At 41.4% G+C, this 16,000-nt stretch overlaps 1 protein-coding gene across 1 annotated transcript in view; it reads left to right on the top strand.

Annotated features, from left to right (window-relative positions):
* The window catches only part of Adamts12 (ADAM metallopeptidase with thrombospondin type 1 motif, 12), a 325,593-nt gene extending 313,282 nt beyond the window's left edge, over positions 1-12,311 (top strand). The window contains exon 24 of the mRNA XM_005386164.2: positions 8,078-12,311. Within this exon, the coding sequence (XP_005386221.1) occupies positions 8,078-8,256 (179 nt within the window). The 3' untranslated portion in view covers positions 8,257-12,311. The remainder of the gene's footprint in view (positions 1-8,077) is intronic.
* The last annotated feature ends 3,689 nt before the right edge of the window (positions 12,312-16,000 follow it).

Genomic DNA, 16,000 nt, shown 5'->3' with positions numbered 1-16,000 from the left:
TTTGTCGGCTGTGGGCAGTCCTCCCAAGGTATCTGGGAATTAGAAGCTAAGCAAGGAAGCTGGGAGTTAGTTGGGTGAAGGAGAGGCACCTGAAAATAAACAAAAGAAATCCAAAAAGCTGAGCAGTGAAAAGGCAGTGCTGTCTGCTACATTCAACTTTCACTTTAAAAGCATCCTAATTAGGGCTGCAGATGTGGCTCAGTGCTAGAAAGTTTCCCTGGTGCCCACAAGACCTTCCGTGTATCATACTTCCTCAGAGGTGGGAAGGATCCAGCTTTGGAGAAAACAGCAATAGATCTACATCACAGAGCACCCACTTTCTCTATCTATGTGATCTTGTCAAGTTGTTTAGCTTTCTGACACTCAATTTCCTTTTGGGTATAAAGGAAATAATAATATAAGCCTTACAGAGTAGTGAATATTTTAAATAATATGCATGAGTGTACTTAAAAAAAGATATGCTTCATCAGTTACATCCCATAGGCAAGTTATTTCACCTCAATAGACTTCCATTTCCTTATCCATAAATGAGTGGGCTTGACCATGAACTCTAAAGTTCATTCCAGTGACATCTTTGACTCCATTGATCTGCAAGATTTCTAATTAAATTTAAAGCCTGGAAATAAAATTCTGTAAAAGCAGCATGTTGGTAGAACACAGTTGCAATCTTTTCCCAAAGATTTCTTAAAGCAAGTTGGGCGTGGTGATACACACCTGTAATCTCAACACTCTGGGAGGCTGAGGTAGGAGGATCACAAGTTCAAGCCCAGCCTGGGCAATTAGGAACTTAGCAAGAGCCTGTCTTGAAAAACGGGGCGGGGGTGGTATATAACTCAATGTGATTAGCCTGAGTTCAGTCCCTACTACTGCCAAACACACACACACACACACACACACACATACACATGGGTGTTTTAAAGATGAAAACTAATAAAATATGTGCTTGCCTCCTTCCACCTTCTGAAGGGATTGTTTATTTCCAAATTATGCATTTATTCAACAAATAATTGTTGAGTACTTACTGAATTCTAAAGGCAGTTTCAAAGAAGAAACAAAGGCACAAATTGGTTATAGGCCCTGTGAGAAGAGAGGAAAGAAAGCAAATGGAGTATGAGAGTATTTGGGGAGGCCATGGAACTAAAATTGGGAGAACAGGGCCTTAAAGAAGAGCAGAAAGGCCCTGCAGGTTCCAGGAGGAGTATTCTGCTTCCAGGATAGCCAGGAAAATGACAAAGCAGTGGCATGACATATAAATCTAACCCAAGCACAAAGCTCCAAGGGAGTTAGAAAATGATAGCATTGGAGAGATGAGCCAGAGCCGGAGGGTAAAGAGCTTTGTAAAGCATGTGGACAAATTTGAACTCTATACTGAGGGCAAAACGGAGCCATAAAGTATCTCAAGCAAGAGAGAAGCTAAGAAAGTCATTCTGTCTGTGGGTCTGAGAATAGACAGGGAGGAGCAGTTATGAGGCAGCGGCTGTACTCCAAGCAAAGAGGTACATGGCCTGAAGTGGGCAATAGAAGTGCAGAGAGGGAGAAGCAGGTAGATTCAGAGGCTACTTGACAGGACTTTGTGCCAGAAGAAAGGAGAAGAAAGCCAATGTCCATATTTCTGACTTGGGCTGCTGCAGAGATGAGTCTGCCATGAATGAGAAAAAACCCAGGGTTGGTTTGAAGATGAGAGAAAGTGACTGATACCATCTAGGGCATGTTTGCTGAGGGGCCTGTGAAGCATGTTGGAGTGTTTGGTAATTGGCCTGTTACATAGTTTTAGAAGCCAGGAGAGATCATGGTTGGAAATCTTGACGAAATGCACCAAGAGGGAAATGCTTTGGGTATGATTATCATCAGTAGCTTCTTTCTGATCACCTTTGCATGTGAGGGTAGCTTTCATGTCCTTACTTCGTATACCAGAAGAAATCGTCTAAAATTCATTCTTAGAGATGCTATTGATACTTAGTCTCCAAATTCTTGCTGTTCAAAACCAGATGAATTGATGTCTCCTGGGAGTTTGCTAGAAATGCCAGATCTCAGATCTACTAAATCAGAATCTGTGTTTACATGAGATCCCCTGGTGATTCCAATGCCCATTAAAATTAGAGAAGCGCTGTGTTGTAGACCAAGGAAACATTTCAGGCCCTCTTCATTTCATTTCATTTCATTTCATATGTTTTTTAAATGTTGAGGCTTTGAAATTCCTTCTGTGTTGTTTCTTTATATAATTAAACCAGTCACCTAGACTTGCTTCGTCATTTCCAGTGTTGTGGATTATTGATGTTATTTTTAATCATATATCGATTGTCTTGAACTGTCTTATTGCTGGGCAAGGCAATCTTTAGTAATCAAAACCTGGTTAAATGCATATATTGTAATTTTCTTGAAATGTCATACTGACTAGAGGTGACTAACATTTGACTGGCAGTTAATATAAATAGCAATGAATTCTACTCACCAACAATTACCAGGACAACAAAGTTAATTACTAGTTTCTCTTAAAGGGAGAACCATGCTTACTCACACAGGAGCAACATGAAAGAACACTTACAAGAAATTCTTTAAGAAGCCAAGTACCCACCCTGACTCCATACCCGCTAAAATGCTTTGAAAGTAAACCATTCAAAACCAAGATTCTTGTCAGTCAGTCATTACAATAAATATACCTCTATATCTATTATGTAAGATTGAGTATAAATTCATATGAAGCTTGTTTCCCTACAGGCCATTTTATTGCTTTTAAATACCATCTGAATTGTTAATAACCAAATCATAAATCAGAACTACCTTTTCCATACTGAGGTTTATAAAGTGTTTTCCAAGTATCTGGGTAAAAGCAAAGCAAAGTTCTCTTTTGTATCATTCCTGGGTTTTGTTGCTATTAGTTTCATTCTCATTGTCTTATTTGGGAAGTGAGGGGTACGAAAGTTAGGAAAAGAGTAGAGACAATCTGGAAATCCCAGCATCTGGGAGGCTAAAACAGAAGGATTATAAGTTCAAGCCTGGCCTTGGACCACATAGCAAGACCCTGTCTCAAAAAATAAGCAAAAAGAATACAGAGGGTACTTAAATCCAGTGTTGACACAAAGGAACATTTGGTCTATAAATGTTCTACTGGAGGATATTGCTCTATATTAATAGGATTTTACTTATTCTTTTAATCAGCAAACATTTTTGACCACAAGATATGCCTTAGGCAAAGGCTAAAAGCTGAGGATGCTATGACCAGTTCCTGGTCTCAAGGGCTCTAAATCTTTGGTTTTTTTTTTTAAATGAAAGGAGGAAAACATTGACAGACAACCTTTTACAAAATAGCAAAAGAACAGTACAGACAATACAGACTTACAAACAAAGTGGTAGGAAATTAACAATGTTCTTGTATTGCATATTGATATCTTCAAAGTGGTTTCTCATGAAAACAGATAGAGACGTGCAATATTGATCAATCAAGGACTCACTGACAGTTTCTTTCAGCAAAGAAATAGAAGACAGTAGAACAACTATGTTAACTATCCTGTATATACATACATACAAAAATTCTCCTTCTTTCCCTTCTCTTTTCCCACATCCCAATTGCTCAAGGGCTCTAAATCTTATAGAAACTGCATTTACTGACAACAATGAAAGTATTTTTCAACTTTTTTTCATGAGCAAAATATTATCCTCTCAACCTAGACCCAGCTAGCAAGGAAACAAGCTAAACTGTCTCTTTAAATTTCCAAGTATGGTTTCTTTTGAATAAACAGAGGAAAATTAGGATCTCCTCTCCAAGTTGCCCCTAATTATAAGCATTGTGCATAGTTCAGGGCTGAGATCCAACTGGCTGATGAACACAAGAAATCTTCATTGTTTTACGATGGTAAGGAGAACTGGTCTAATTAAGCTGTACCATGAGGTTGAGCTCACAGTCATTGTCCAAATGAGCTGCTAAACATAGACCTGGAACACTAACTACCAATGCAGGCCGCCACTATCCTCCACCCTCCCTTCTGGTTTCCTGCTCCCTCTCAGCAGGATGCCAAGACCCAGGATGTTCCCTGGGCTCAGAGGACATTTGAAACATCATGGATCCCCAGGTCAGGCAGTGATTCCAGGCTTGGTCAAGACTCTTCCAGTCCCTTGCGTATTGCCCTCATGTGAAAAGAGGGTTTCCTGTATTGAACCATGAGGCTTTTCTGTGCAAGATGAACTTGTACACGTGATCTTCTCACCTGTTACCAATACCAGAGACTTATTCTCCTGGAGGCAAAGCTTTAGTGGCAGTAAGAGAGCATAAAATTCCATCAGCACCACCTATTTACCAGCTATGGGATGCTGAACCAAGTGCTGAGGCCTTCTGAAACCCCTAATTTTCAAAAGGAAAAGAATTAGATATATCTGCAAGTAAAGACCAAATGATATTGTATATTCCAAGTGCATGGTAAATGCTTAATGCACTGTGTGGTGGTGGTGGTGGTAGTGGTGGTGGTCATGGGGTAGTGCTTGTCATGGGTGAGGAAGTGCAATAATTAATTTTCTTAGGGTTACAGTAACAAATGACCATAAAAGGGGTGGTGACTTAAAACAACAGAAATTTATTCTGTCACAATTTTAAAGCCTAGGAATCTAAAATCAAAATGTTGTTAGGGTTAGACTTTCTCCCTGTATTAGTATCTTCCTGTTGCAGTCACAGAATACCTGAAAATAAACTTAGGGAAAGGGAAGGTTTATTCGGGCTCCCTGATTCAGAGGCTTAAGTCCATGGTCAGCTGGCCCCACTGCATTTAGGATTGTGATGAGGTGAAACGTCATGGTAGAAAGGCATGACAAAGGACAGCTGCTATCATGTAGCATCTAGTAAGCAAGGAAAAGAGAGAGAACTAGAGAGCAGACACCAGGAAACAAAGGAGCCCAAGACAAAGTGTAGTCCTGAAGGGCAAATCTCCATGACCGCACTCCAACTAGGCCCCACCTCCTCAGGTCCATCATCGCCACGCTGTGAATTTATCAGTGAGTTAGTCCACTGATACTTACAGCGTTCATGATCCAATCACTTTCCAAATGCCCCACCTCTGAACATATGAGCCTTTGGGGGAAATTTTAGATTCAAACCATCCATTCTCTGAGCTCCTGGTATTCGCCCACAATCCCTAGGTTTGCTTGGCTGACAAACACTTAATTCCAATCTATACTTCCCTTATCACATGGCCATCTTCTCTCTGTGTGTTTGTATCTTAACATGGCTTTCTCCTCTGTGTGTTTTCTGTGTCTCTTTTCTCACAAGGGTAGCACCAGCCCTATTGGATTAAGAACCCACCCTACTCCAAAATGACCTCATCTTCATTTACATCATAATTATGCCTGCTAAGACCATGTTTCCAAGTCAAGATGCATTCACAAAGGGTTAAGAGCTTCAATACTGGAAAAAATTTAAGCTTTAAAGAATATAATTCAATCCACAATAAGCTTAAAAACTTCAAAGACTTACTCATAATAACAGACCCTCCCCCCTTTGGAGAGATCATACTTCAGTCCTTAACAGAAGGAAATGCTTACATACCATTTATGTAACAGTTCAGAATGGTGTGGAGTGGAGCTCAATGACATGCACCTGCAATCCCAGCTACTTAGGATGCCGAGGCAGAGGATAAAAAGTCTGAGGTCAGCCTAGGCAACTTAGTGAGATTCTGTCTCAAAATAAAATAATTTTTAAAAGGTCAGGAAATGTAGATCAGTGGTACAACACTTGCCTAACATGCAAAAAGGACCTGGGCTCAATTCCAATATTCATTAAGAAGAAAGAGAAGGAGAAAGAGAAAGAGAGGGAGAGGGATAAGTAGAGGGAAAGGGAGGGGAAGGGGAAGGAAGAAGAGGAGGGGAGGAGAAGGACAGGGAGAGGAAGGAGAGGGGGAGTGAGAGGAAAAGAGGCCCCAAGTTTTAGCAAGTGATAAAATAGTAGAGTTGAAGACTGAGACAAAGGAGTCCATATGAAGCAGCATGCCCAAAAGAAGCTTTAGGGACAGCTGGGACACAAGTTGGGCCTCTGCACTTCCTCTCTCTTCCTCCTTCCTTGCAGCAGCCCTCAGGTCATGATAGGAAGACTGTGAAACAAAGAGCTGCCCCACATACACCTTCCATGTCCACCAAACACAAGGGATTCAGGAAAGGCAGGCTAAGGAAGTGGGGCAGCCCCATGACACCTGAGTTTCCATGCTGACCCTGCTCCAAAGCCAGAGTCTTCCCTGTTCTGAACACAGCCACGTAATGCACGGGCTGGGCCCATGGAAAGTGCCCACTGCTCTGGTGGGGACACAGGAGACACTTCCCAGGGACTTTCACATTAGGAGTACTTGGTCAGGACATGCCCTGTCTCTAAAATTCAAAGCATGTAAGATATTTTCCTAGGGGATTTTTGAAACTAATTTTTTTTATAATAGGCGTAAAGAAAAGGCTTGAAAACAAAAAGAATCGACAATGAAAACTGCTTTTCTTTGGAGCTCTAGACTTATTATATGCTACCAACCCCTAAATGCATTTACAGCTTGTGCATAAAATGGGATTCTGGTAGCTAATAGGTGACATTTATTTCTTTAAAAAAAAAAAAAAAAAAAAAAAACAGGGCTCTGTCAAGGAAATGGTAAATGCTTAAGGGAACTAAAAACATTTTTATCTTTATAATCTGAAGGTGAAAAAAAGCATAGAGTGCCTCCTTTCTCTAAGTGCCCTCACTCTGCTCTTGAGTACGTTCTGTATCTACCTCTACTAAAGCCTCCTCATCTCTCTTTTAAAAGTGTAAGGAAGCAAAAACATCACATATATGGAGTCAAGAAGATATCACTTCAATTTCTACTTTTCCGAGTCCTTTGTTAAAGGGAGGGCACCTGTTTGAGGATATGTTTCTCTTCAGAGCAGTTAAAATGTTTTCTCCAAAAATGAAAAAAGAAGAGAACCAGAGCCCCAAGAAAAAAACCTGTGATTTGGCTCTCATTTAATTACTTCTAAACCAGTCGTACTTGGGCCAATGAATTTGGAGCCTCACTTATATGATGTATATGTAAATGAGCAACTTAATTCCCTGATGCAGATATAAGGAAAGCAAGGCTCCCCGACAAAAAAAGAAAAAAGACAAGGGATATACTTGCCCAAAGTGAAGTAGAGAAGAACAGAATTAGAACTCAAGTAACTGGCTGAATACTGCCACAGGAATTCTTTCGGTGTGTCTCATGCCTTCAACTGCATGGTACTTTCTTAGAGAGCAAAAACCCACAATTTCTTTATCTGTACCCTTACTCTGCTAAGCAATGCTCAGGAAGCTTGGGTTAGTTGGCTGACTGCTTTACTACATGGAACAGTGAGTCGTGTGATTGACAAAGCATGAGCTCAAGTCAAAACAGCCTGCATTCAGGTCTGGCCTGCCACTTACCAACTGCATAAGAGTATTCAAGGACTTGACTGCTCTACACCTAACTTTTCTCATTTATGAAATGGAAAACTATTTACCTGCTAATACTTCTATGAGGATAAAAGGATGACATGTGTGTACTGCATAGAGAACACTCTTACACTCAGAGGTTCAAACCTAGTCATGCATTTTTTGCTCAATGTATGTAGGCCGGCTCAGGTTCAGCTGCTCTAGCCTGGCTTTGGTTGGCCTTGGCTGCACGCTATAGGGTGGGTCTGGGTGTGTGCCATGTGTTGCTCTTCCCCTCTTGGTATTATGGCTGCACAAACCAGGTTCTTTAATATGATGCTAAAGCTCATCAGAGCAAGATCATCTTCCTGCACCTCCCAAAGCCCTGCAGGGATCATGGTTGATAATAGCGCATTGGCCAAAGCTGAGTCCAAAGCTGAATGGAGAAGTGTTCTCCATGGCAGCCTGGGGGATTTATAATCCCCCCACACAGGTGAAGAGTTGTGACTAGTGAGTCAGCTTACTACATACACTGAGCACAGTGTCTGGTTCATAATAAATGTTCATTGAAATTCTGTTGTTAATGAACTTCCATGCATCCTTTCTTGCAGGCATGTGAAGTTTTGTAGCAGTAGGTGTGTCCATTCACCCACAAAGAATAAACCTTGGATTTACTTTTTTCTCCTCCCACAGATTTACTTTGCACCAAGGACAGGCTGTCAACCAGTTTCTGCCAGACCCTAAAGACCATGAAGAAATGTTCCGTGCCCACTGTGAGGGCGCAGTGCTGTTTTTCATGTCCCCAGACACACATCATCCACACCCAAAGGCAAAGAAGGCAACAGCTGCCCAGAAACCCCAAAGCACTGTAAGTCCGGAGCGAAGCCACCCTCGTCATCCAGTGCAGCAGCTGCTGACCGTGACATGCTTTAGCCCATCAGGCTGCTTCACAAAAGTTTTCCTTTATGCGTTTCGGGTCTCAACCAACTCCACGGTGTTCCTTTAGTCACAAAATGTCCCTCACAGGAGGCCTGGGACTGTCATCCTTGCTGCTCCCTGATAAGAAGGGAAACTGTTCAGGAGAGTCCCACATCAGCGGGATCAGCTCCTGGGAAAGGTGCCAGATTAGGCAGGTCTGTGAAATGATGCCTTCTCTCCTCCTTATAGGTAAAAGCAAAGAGATAAGATTTTTCCCAGACTACCTCAGGAGTTTCAGGAAACAGAGCCTTAATTACCCAGGGAACAAATATCTTTTTAATTTACCTTGATGATACACCCTTTCCCACCTGCCTGGGGCAGCTGCTGTTTTAAGTGTCATGGGAGAGTTTGAGAAACATTCACTTAATTCATCCAGGCAGAGGACAACTTGCTTTACCCCATATTCCATGACAACGGGAAGACAGAGAGTGCTGGTTACTCCTCTCAGTCCACCCCCGGGTTCCTGTGGGACTCCAAGGGGCCATAGTTTGTATGAAATTCCATGTGTATGACCAGGCTTGCAGCCCTGAACTTCTAGACCAGTGCTAGAGAACCTTTTAGAGACAAGTTCTAAAACTGCGACCAGAACCCAGTTATTTACCCCCAAATGCCAACACTGCAACTGAACCTCACTACTGAAGTTTTAGTTTATTAAAAACAGCTCAAGCGTTAACATCCTTTGTTATGACACAAGTGCCATAGGTTCACCACCGCTGCTCTAGAATTTAGACAAAGAGGATGCAAACATGGCTGTAGCCTAAGGCATCTAGGCTACTTACACAGAAAAGCTTTTCCAAAACTCCAAAGGACAATTCCTATACAAAATCTTAATTAACAAGTGAATAGAAATCAATTTCTAGGTAACATCACAAAAGAAGCACGGACTTTTATCTTTTCCACTTTCCTGGCACAGACTTACTCTTTCAAGAAGAATGAATAAGTTTTCCTGCCTGACACTCTCCCTCCTCCCCATCCCTGCCTGAGCCATGAGCTCAGCTCCCATGACCCTCCTGGGGCAGGCAGTTTATGCACAAGGATGGCTGCAAGCAGGGCCATGGCTGCCACCTGCTCTCACCTCCTGACAGTTGGAAACTGGAGCTCTGGGTTAAAACTCTTTTAAAAACCAGGTAAATTGTACTAAGTACAAGAACTTCATATAGACTTATAGCCTAAAGAGAGAGAGGGAAAAAAAAACTCTAAAAAGTGAGATAAAAATCAGCTATGGTGGTACATGCCTGTAAGGATAGCATCCAAGAAGCTGAGACAGGAGGATTGCAAGTTCAAGGCTGGCCTGGACTAGAAAGTAACACCCTGTCTCCAGAACACACTAAAAAGTGATATAAAGATTATCAACTCCTGAGTGTACCCATTAGCTATATTTAAAGGTCTTTTGCTGCTGGGGATATGCCTCCATAGTACAGCTTAGGACTGGCAGTAGCAAAGTTCTGAGTTCAATAGTTCTAATACACACACACACACACACACAGAATTGAAAATACAGGTCATTTACCTTGGGGAAATCGGCAAGTTCAGAGAATATAAAACACTTATTTACCTTAGAAAGTTAGAATGCTTATCTTGGATGTTCATACATTCATTAGCAGTAAAAATATACTATGGTCTCAAATTGGAAGCAAGTTCTCAGGTAAACTGATTTCTAAGGGAGGTCCTCATATTAACTGTACTCAGTAAGACAGAGTGGTGGGAGAAGGGGTACAAGTCCCCAGGGGAAGACCTCAGAACCAGCTCTTGACAGAGGCGGGGATATGGCCTTCATGGACTGGACCACATGTTCTCAGACTCATGCACGGATACACTTAATCTTCAGCATGGAGCCCAGTGTCCCATCTCTCCTTTAGTTGTCTATCTGATCAGCAGAATGGTGCTATTGACAAATGGTGCTAATATTCAGGTGGTGGCAGAATCAATATAAACATACAGGATTAGATAGTGGCATAAATGGGTAAGTGTATGTGAAACTCCACATAGATGTCCTCTGTTAAACGTGGAATGGCGATGCTGGGCAGTGCTATTGCTTAGAAACCATAAACAGCATTTTTATTATAGGCTTTTTATTTTTTTTCAAGCCATTACCACATATTACTCTGATAAATTCTTGTGGAAAATAAAAACACTGGGCTTGAGATGAAATTCAAAACAGACAAAAAAGAGGGGGAAAGTAGAAAGACTTGCCTAAGCCAAGGATTTTATTTCTAACACACACTCTTATACTTTTTATCTTTTAGTATAAGCATTGCTGGCCAGGGTTATAGCTCAGCAGCACAGCGCCTACCTGGCAAGTGTGAGGTCACAAGTTTGATTCCTGGTATGAAAAAAAAAAATACAAACATTGTTGGCCAATGACAATCTCTAGGGAAATAATAGATCTAGAAAGAGCACAGTTAAATGGTTAGTGGCATGAGTTGAAAAGAATCTCATTCTTTCCCAAGAGGCAACTGGCAAAGCTTGCTTCTGAAGGGTGTGAGCTTTCAGAGGGATTAATTTAGTAAGCCAGATTGATTTAACCTGGGACTATAGTATCGTGGGGTGAAACACATATTAACAGAGACCTGCATATAACCAGGCATGCAAAACTCAGGAACAAACCTGGATTCCTACTGATCTCAACAAACTAAACTAGCAGATTTCCCAGTACATGAAATGAACATGTCATTTATGACCAATGTGGTGAAAAAGATGGTGAATACACATGGGGAGAATCTGCCCAAATGTTCTATGCTAGGTCTCTCTCAAGCTTCTCAAGGGGCGAATCATACATTATGGACATTCACTTCCTGTACGGAAGCTGCGTTGTAAGACATTTGTGTGGGTATTCCTTGGTGCTGCTTGCTAGAGGAGTCACCTGTCAACCACTTAGCTGTGAGTCATCGGAGTTTCTGCAAATCCTGCTACTTGCAATATTAGAGGAAGACAAGGACCTGGGAAGTGTCTTCATTTCTTTGATGTTCATCAAGCAAACTTGGTGGGGTACGTCATCCAGCTCTTCCTTCTTTCCACCTTGCAGGGGCAAGCGAGAAGTACAGCAGGAGACACTGGATACATGGCTATCATGAGCCAGAGAGGGCCACGAGAGGGCCTGGTGCTTAACTATGTCAAGGCTCTTGGTTTACATTACCATTCACAGTGGTAGAGTTAGCGGTCCTCTAAAATGCAGTGGGTTAATTTAATTCTTGAACATCAAAACATAATTACAAAAATATATACTATGACAAAACAATATTCTAAGAAACTTAATAGTAAATACTTTTTTAAATTAGAAAATCATTTCTGCTACAAAGAATTGCTTCCATGTGTAGGAATGCTTTGCTTTGTGATAGGTTTTCTTAAACAAGAACATGGTTCCATCCAGTCTCCTAAGACAGCCCAAACTGGCCCCCAGTGCGATGTTTTCAGAGATCCCGTGAGTGCTGTAAACAACCTTCATCAATCATCTGAGACACAGTTTGAGAGATTATACTATTGCAGACCATAATTGCCCATTTAACTGACTAAAATCCTCTAAACGCTAAAAATTATGCATTGCTACTCCAAAGAATACAGGCTTTAGCTTTTTCCTTTCTGACTTTTAGATAAAGCTCTGGGATAGAATATCTGGTGCTCAATCCACAGTGATTCACTTTCCAGGGAGATACCACATGATACAGCCTTCCTGGTGCTACATCTTAGCCAACATACTTAATGCTATTCTTATTGTTTATATTGCTACTTCAAGTATTATTATTTTAAGTTATGTTATTAAAAATAACGTGGTGGGGAAAACACATCTACCTATCAGTGTCCTCCTAAGTGGTTGTATGACACACATGGCCCAACCTACCGCCCTTCTATGTCTCTGTGTTGCTTCACTAGCCCTTTCGCCCCAGTTTCCTTAAAGCCAGTCTGTAATAGTAGCCTGCCTTTTTGTGACACCAATAAATGGCCAAACTCATTGATGTTTCCATGTCATTCATTTATGCTTTCTGTGAAACTTCCACCACCTACCAATCTCCTGGAAGATGCTACCAATTTTTTTCTCCCACACTCCTTCCATATTCTTTGCTTCCCTGTCCCTAGCTGAGAATGTTACCAGGTGAGTCATATCCAAGGTGAAGTAGAATTTAAGTCTCTTCTCATGAATGTGCAACTGACACAGTCCCCCAGTGATAATCAGAAATTATGCCTATAATTGCCCAATACTAAATCCTACATATTCAGATATGTAGTTCATAGCATAACCTATTCTCAGTGCAGAAAATTCTTAAGAAAATAATTCATTTCTAGAGGAACTTGCTTTGGAAATCCAATCTTTTTCAAAGATAGTGTACAGTTAAGTTTAACCAGTAAAGTGAGAATACGTACCATACCGAGATGGAATTCATTCCACATATGAGTAAGTAGAGTCATTAAGGTAGGGAAGAGCCAGCTGGATCATATACATAATCCCTAGGAAAAGAATATGAGTTAGGGGGTGGTAGGAAATCTGTTTTGAGTCAAAGAAGGCATCACAAACAACCATAACTATCTCCCTAATGTAGCTTTAAAATTAGCCTATGACCAATAGGTAACTCTTAGCCTACAAAATTCAGCTCAAATGTTACTTCCCTTGGGAAGCCTAGCCTGGCCCTGCCAGAAAGACTGAGACATTCCTCTCCTGCTACATATTGCCCATTTTCCAATAGAAATTTCTCTTGGGCCAGGGAAATTTTGCTCCCCAGAAGATATTTTTAAATGCCTGGAACATTTTGGGTTTTTACAGCTGGGAAGGGATCGCTTCTCAGCCTTTTGGCTAAGATCAAGTGCACAGCTGGAAAGGGAAGGGAGTGCTACTTAGCAAGTATTGGCCAAAGCTGCTGCTAAACAGCTCCAGGAAGATATGCTTACTATGGAGCCTATCTTGGATGCAAACGGCAAAGGGTTTTCCACTCTTCACTTCCACCCTTTCCATCCCCACTACAGGTAGAAAAACTGCAGGTTCAGGCTGTCTGAGAGAGAATAGGGAAGGAGAGAGAAAGAGAAGAAAATGGATCACTCAAAATTTAACATCAGCTGCATCTCGTGGCCATCAAATTTTCACCAATATTAGCATATGACAGGAATATAAAGACCCTAAAGAAATATACAAATACTAACTACCTGAAAAGTTGAATCTCTTTGCATTTGTGGGGGAGAAGTATAAGGTATGATCAAATATGCAAAATACAGAGTAAATATTCAAATTTTTAAAAATTATTACCGTAAAAAACAAATTGCCATGAATTCCTCTCAAAATACTTCCCTCACTTTGAACACACTTACCCTATTGCTCTTGCCACTTTCTGAAGTAGTTTTGGAAGTTCTGTCAGCATGTTTAGAAAGTGATCAAAACTACAGCGAACGGGGCTGGGGATTTAGCTCAGCGGTACCACGCCTGCCTGGCAAGTGCGTGGTCTTGAGTTCAATTTCCGGTACCGGAAAAAAAAAACAAACAAAAAAAAAAGAAAGTAAAAAAACTACAGCGAACACTGCTGTCCAGAGTCTTCCAATGGGAAAACAGGCTTGTTAAAACATTATGGTATGTATGCATCCACTTGATTCACTGGATCTGATGCTGTACAATGTCCAACTCTTCCCTAAAATCAAAATAACCACAAAAGGTGTACATTTTGGATCAGTTCGAGGGCAGCCACAGCAGCACAACTGAAGATACAGAAGAGGGCTTCCAGAGCTGCTTCAGAAAGTGGCAAGAAGGATGGGACAAGTATATTCAGAGTGATGGGGAGTATTTTGAGGAGGCTTAATGGCAATGCGTCCTTTGCTGCAATAATTTTTTAGTTTAAATGTTCACTGTACTTTTCCATCACACCTTGTAAGATTAGCACAGCAGGAAAGCATGGAGGGAGGGAAGGGTTCATTATCTACAAATGGCGTCTTTCAAAAACTCTAAATGATGGTATGATTTGTTTCAAATTCTTAATGAAATAACTTGGAAAAAATAGTGTAAAAGCATCATGCAGAAGTTTATGAGCAGGTAGTCCTGCTTTTGGTGCTGACACACCCACCAGCCACTGTGCAGCTCCTCACTGGTCAGCCCCCGGGGTCCTTTCCCGTAGTTCTAAGAGATCCCTAACTTCATGGGATGCTGCCGGGTCCAGAGGTTATTTGTGGTGACTCCTGCAGTCTCTGCACTGACAGGAAATGGCGTCTGGGCTGAGATACTATCAAGGGATTCCCAAACAGGCAGAACAGTCCAGCTTAAGCTTGATATCAACTGGCAGCACTCCTGCCCAAATTCTAGCCATCATGGTTGTCCTTCTAGCACCAACACTCTAGATATTGGAGCAAGTGGGAAACATCCATATACCTCGATGCATACTTCGTAAGACATAAGAGAACAAGTCCACAGGCCACACTGTCTCATGTCTTCCAGAGGGACTCAAAAGACTTTCGCAGGGACTGGAATTTGCTCAGAGAAAACAGCAGCAGAGCCAGGGAAATACTAAATTTTAACTAACACCCCAGTACTCTCTACCCTGGAAGTGGAGTCTTTTTGCCTATGTGGGAGGGAAGTAAGATTAACATTACAGGAAGCGATGAGGGACCCAGAATTCATTGTCTAAAAGTGGCTCTTTTTTAGTAAACTCTAAATCACGATGTGATTTTTAAAAATTTTTCTTAATGTAAAAGGCTTGGAAGCAAACCCAGAAAGCCCTACTGAAAGTATTTTTGACTAAATGCTGCTCCTGTGAGTCCAGTCCTCTAAAGAAAGGGAAACATTGCTTTGTATTTCTATTTCTGAGTTTAGCCTCCTGCCTGGAACATAGTATGTGTTCAAAAAAATGTGCTTATTAAATGAATGGATGCCAAGTTAAGAAGCTTGGAGGAACAAGTGGCAATCTTTCAGCAGCCAAGAGATGGAAGATTATTTCAGAAGCTGAATGTCATAGGCCATTCAGACCCAACACACAGACTTAAGCTAACCATTATAGCCTGTAATGAAAAATGAATCACATGTAACAAAAACATTAAAGCAACCTTCAGAAACCGTTACTGGAACATTTGGGACCAGAATGTACCCTTGCACCTCGTGAAATCCCCACTCATGCAAGATCTCAGGATGAGCCTAAGGAGCTCGTGTCACTAAGGCCTAATACTAATCCTTTTCCTGAGGTCATATCAGGGTTTTAAGAAGAAGCAAAAGGGTGGGGAAAAATCAGACTGAACTGGAGGCCAGAGAACTGGATACTTTTTCTACCACCAACAAGCTATGGCCTTGAAGCAAGTCTTGAGCAATGATTTATTTATATTTCTGTCTCTCTGGATGGAAAACCAGCTCCCTAATGGCAAGAGTTGTTTTTTATTCACCCGTATACCTGCAGCTCTTAATGCCATGCTTGGCATGGAGTGAAAGCCTAGGGAATTTGAACAAAGCAAGGCATGAATGATCCTCCCTGTTAAGCCAGGAGGCTGGATGCCATCCAAGTGTCCAAGTAATGTTACAACCACAGGGAAAACAGAATTCAGCTTCTGGATCATCAGTTTGATCCAACGTTGTGAAAAGGGAAGCAATAGTTAAGTACAATACGAACTGCGGAGTGTGATACCTAAATTGTCAAGATAAAATAGAAAATTTCAAAGGCCTTTCCTTAATCGTGAGGACCA

The sequence above is a fragment of the Chinchilla lanigera genome, unplaced genomic scaffold, assembly GCF_000276665.1.
Source record: "Chinchilla lanigera isolate Chin_1 unplaced genomic scaffold, ChiLan1.0 scaffold00025, whole genome shotgun sequence".
NCBI lineage: Eukaryota > Metazoa > Chordata > Mammalia > Rodentia > Chinchillidae > Chinchilla > Chinchilla lanigera.
Note: the sequence above shows the minus strand (reverse complement) of the source record. Positions and strands in the feature narration are given on the sequence as shown.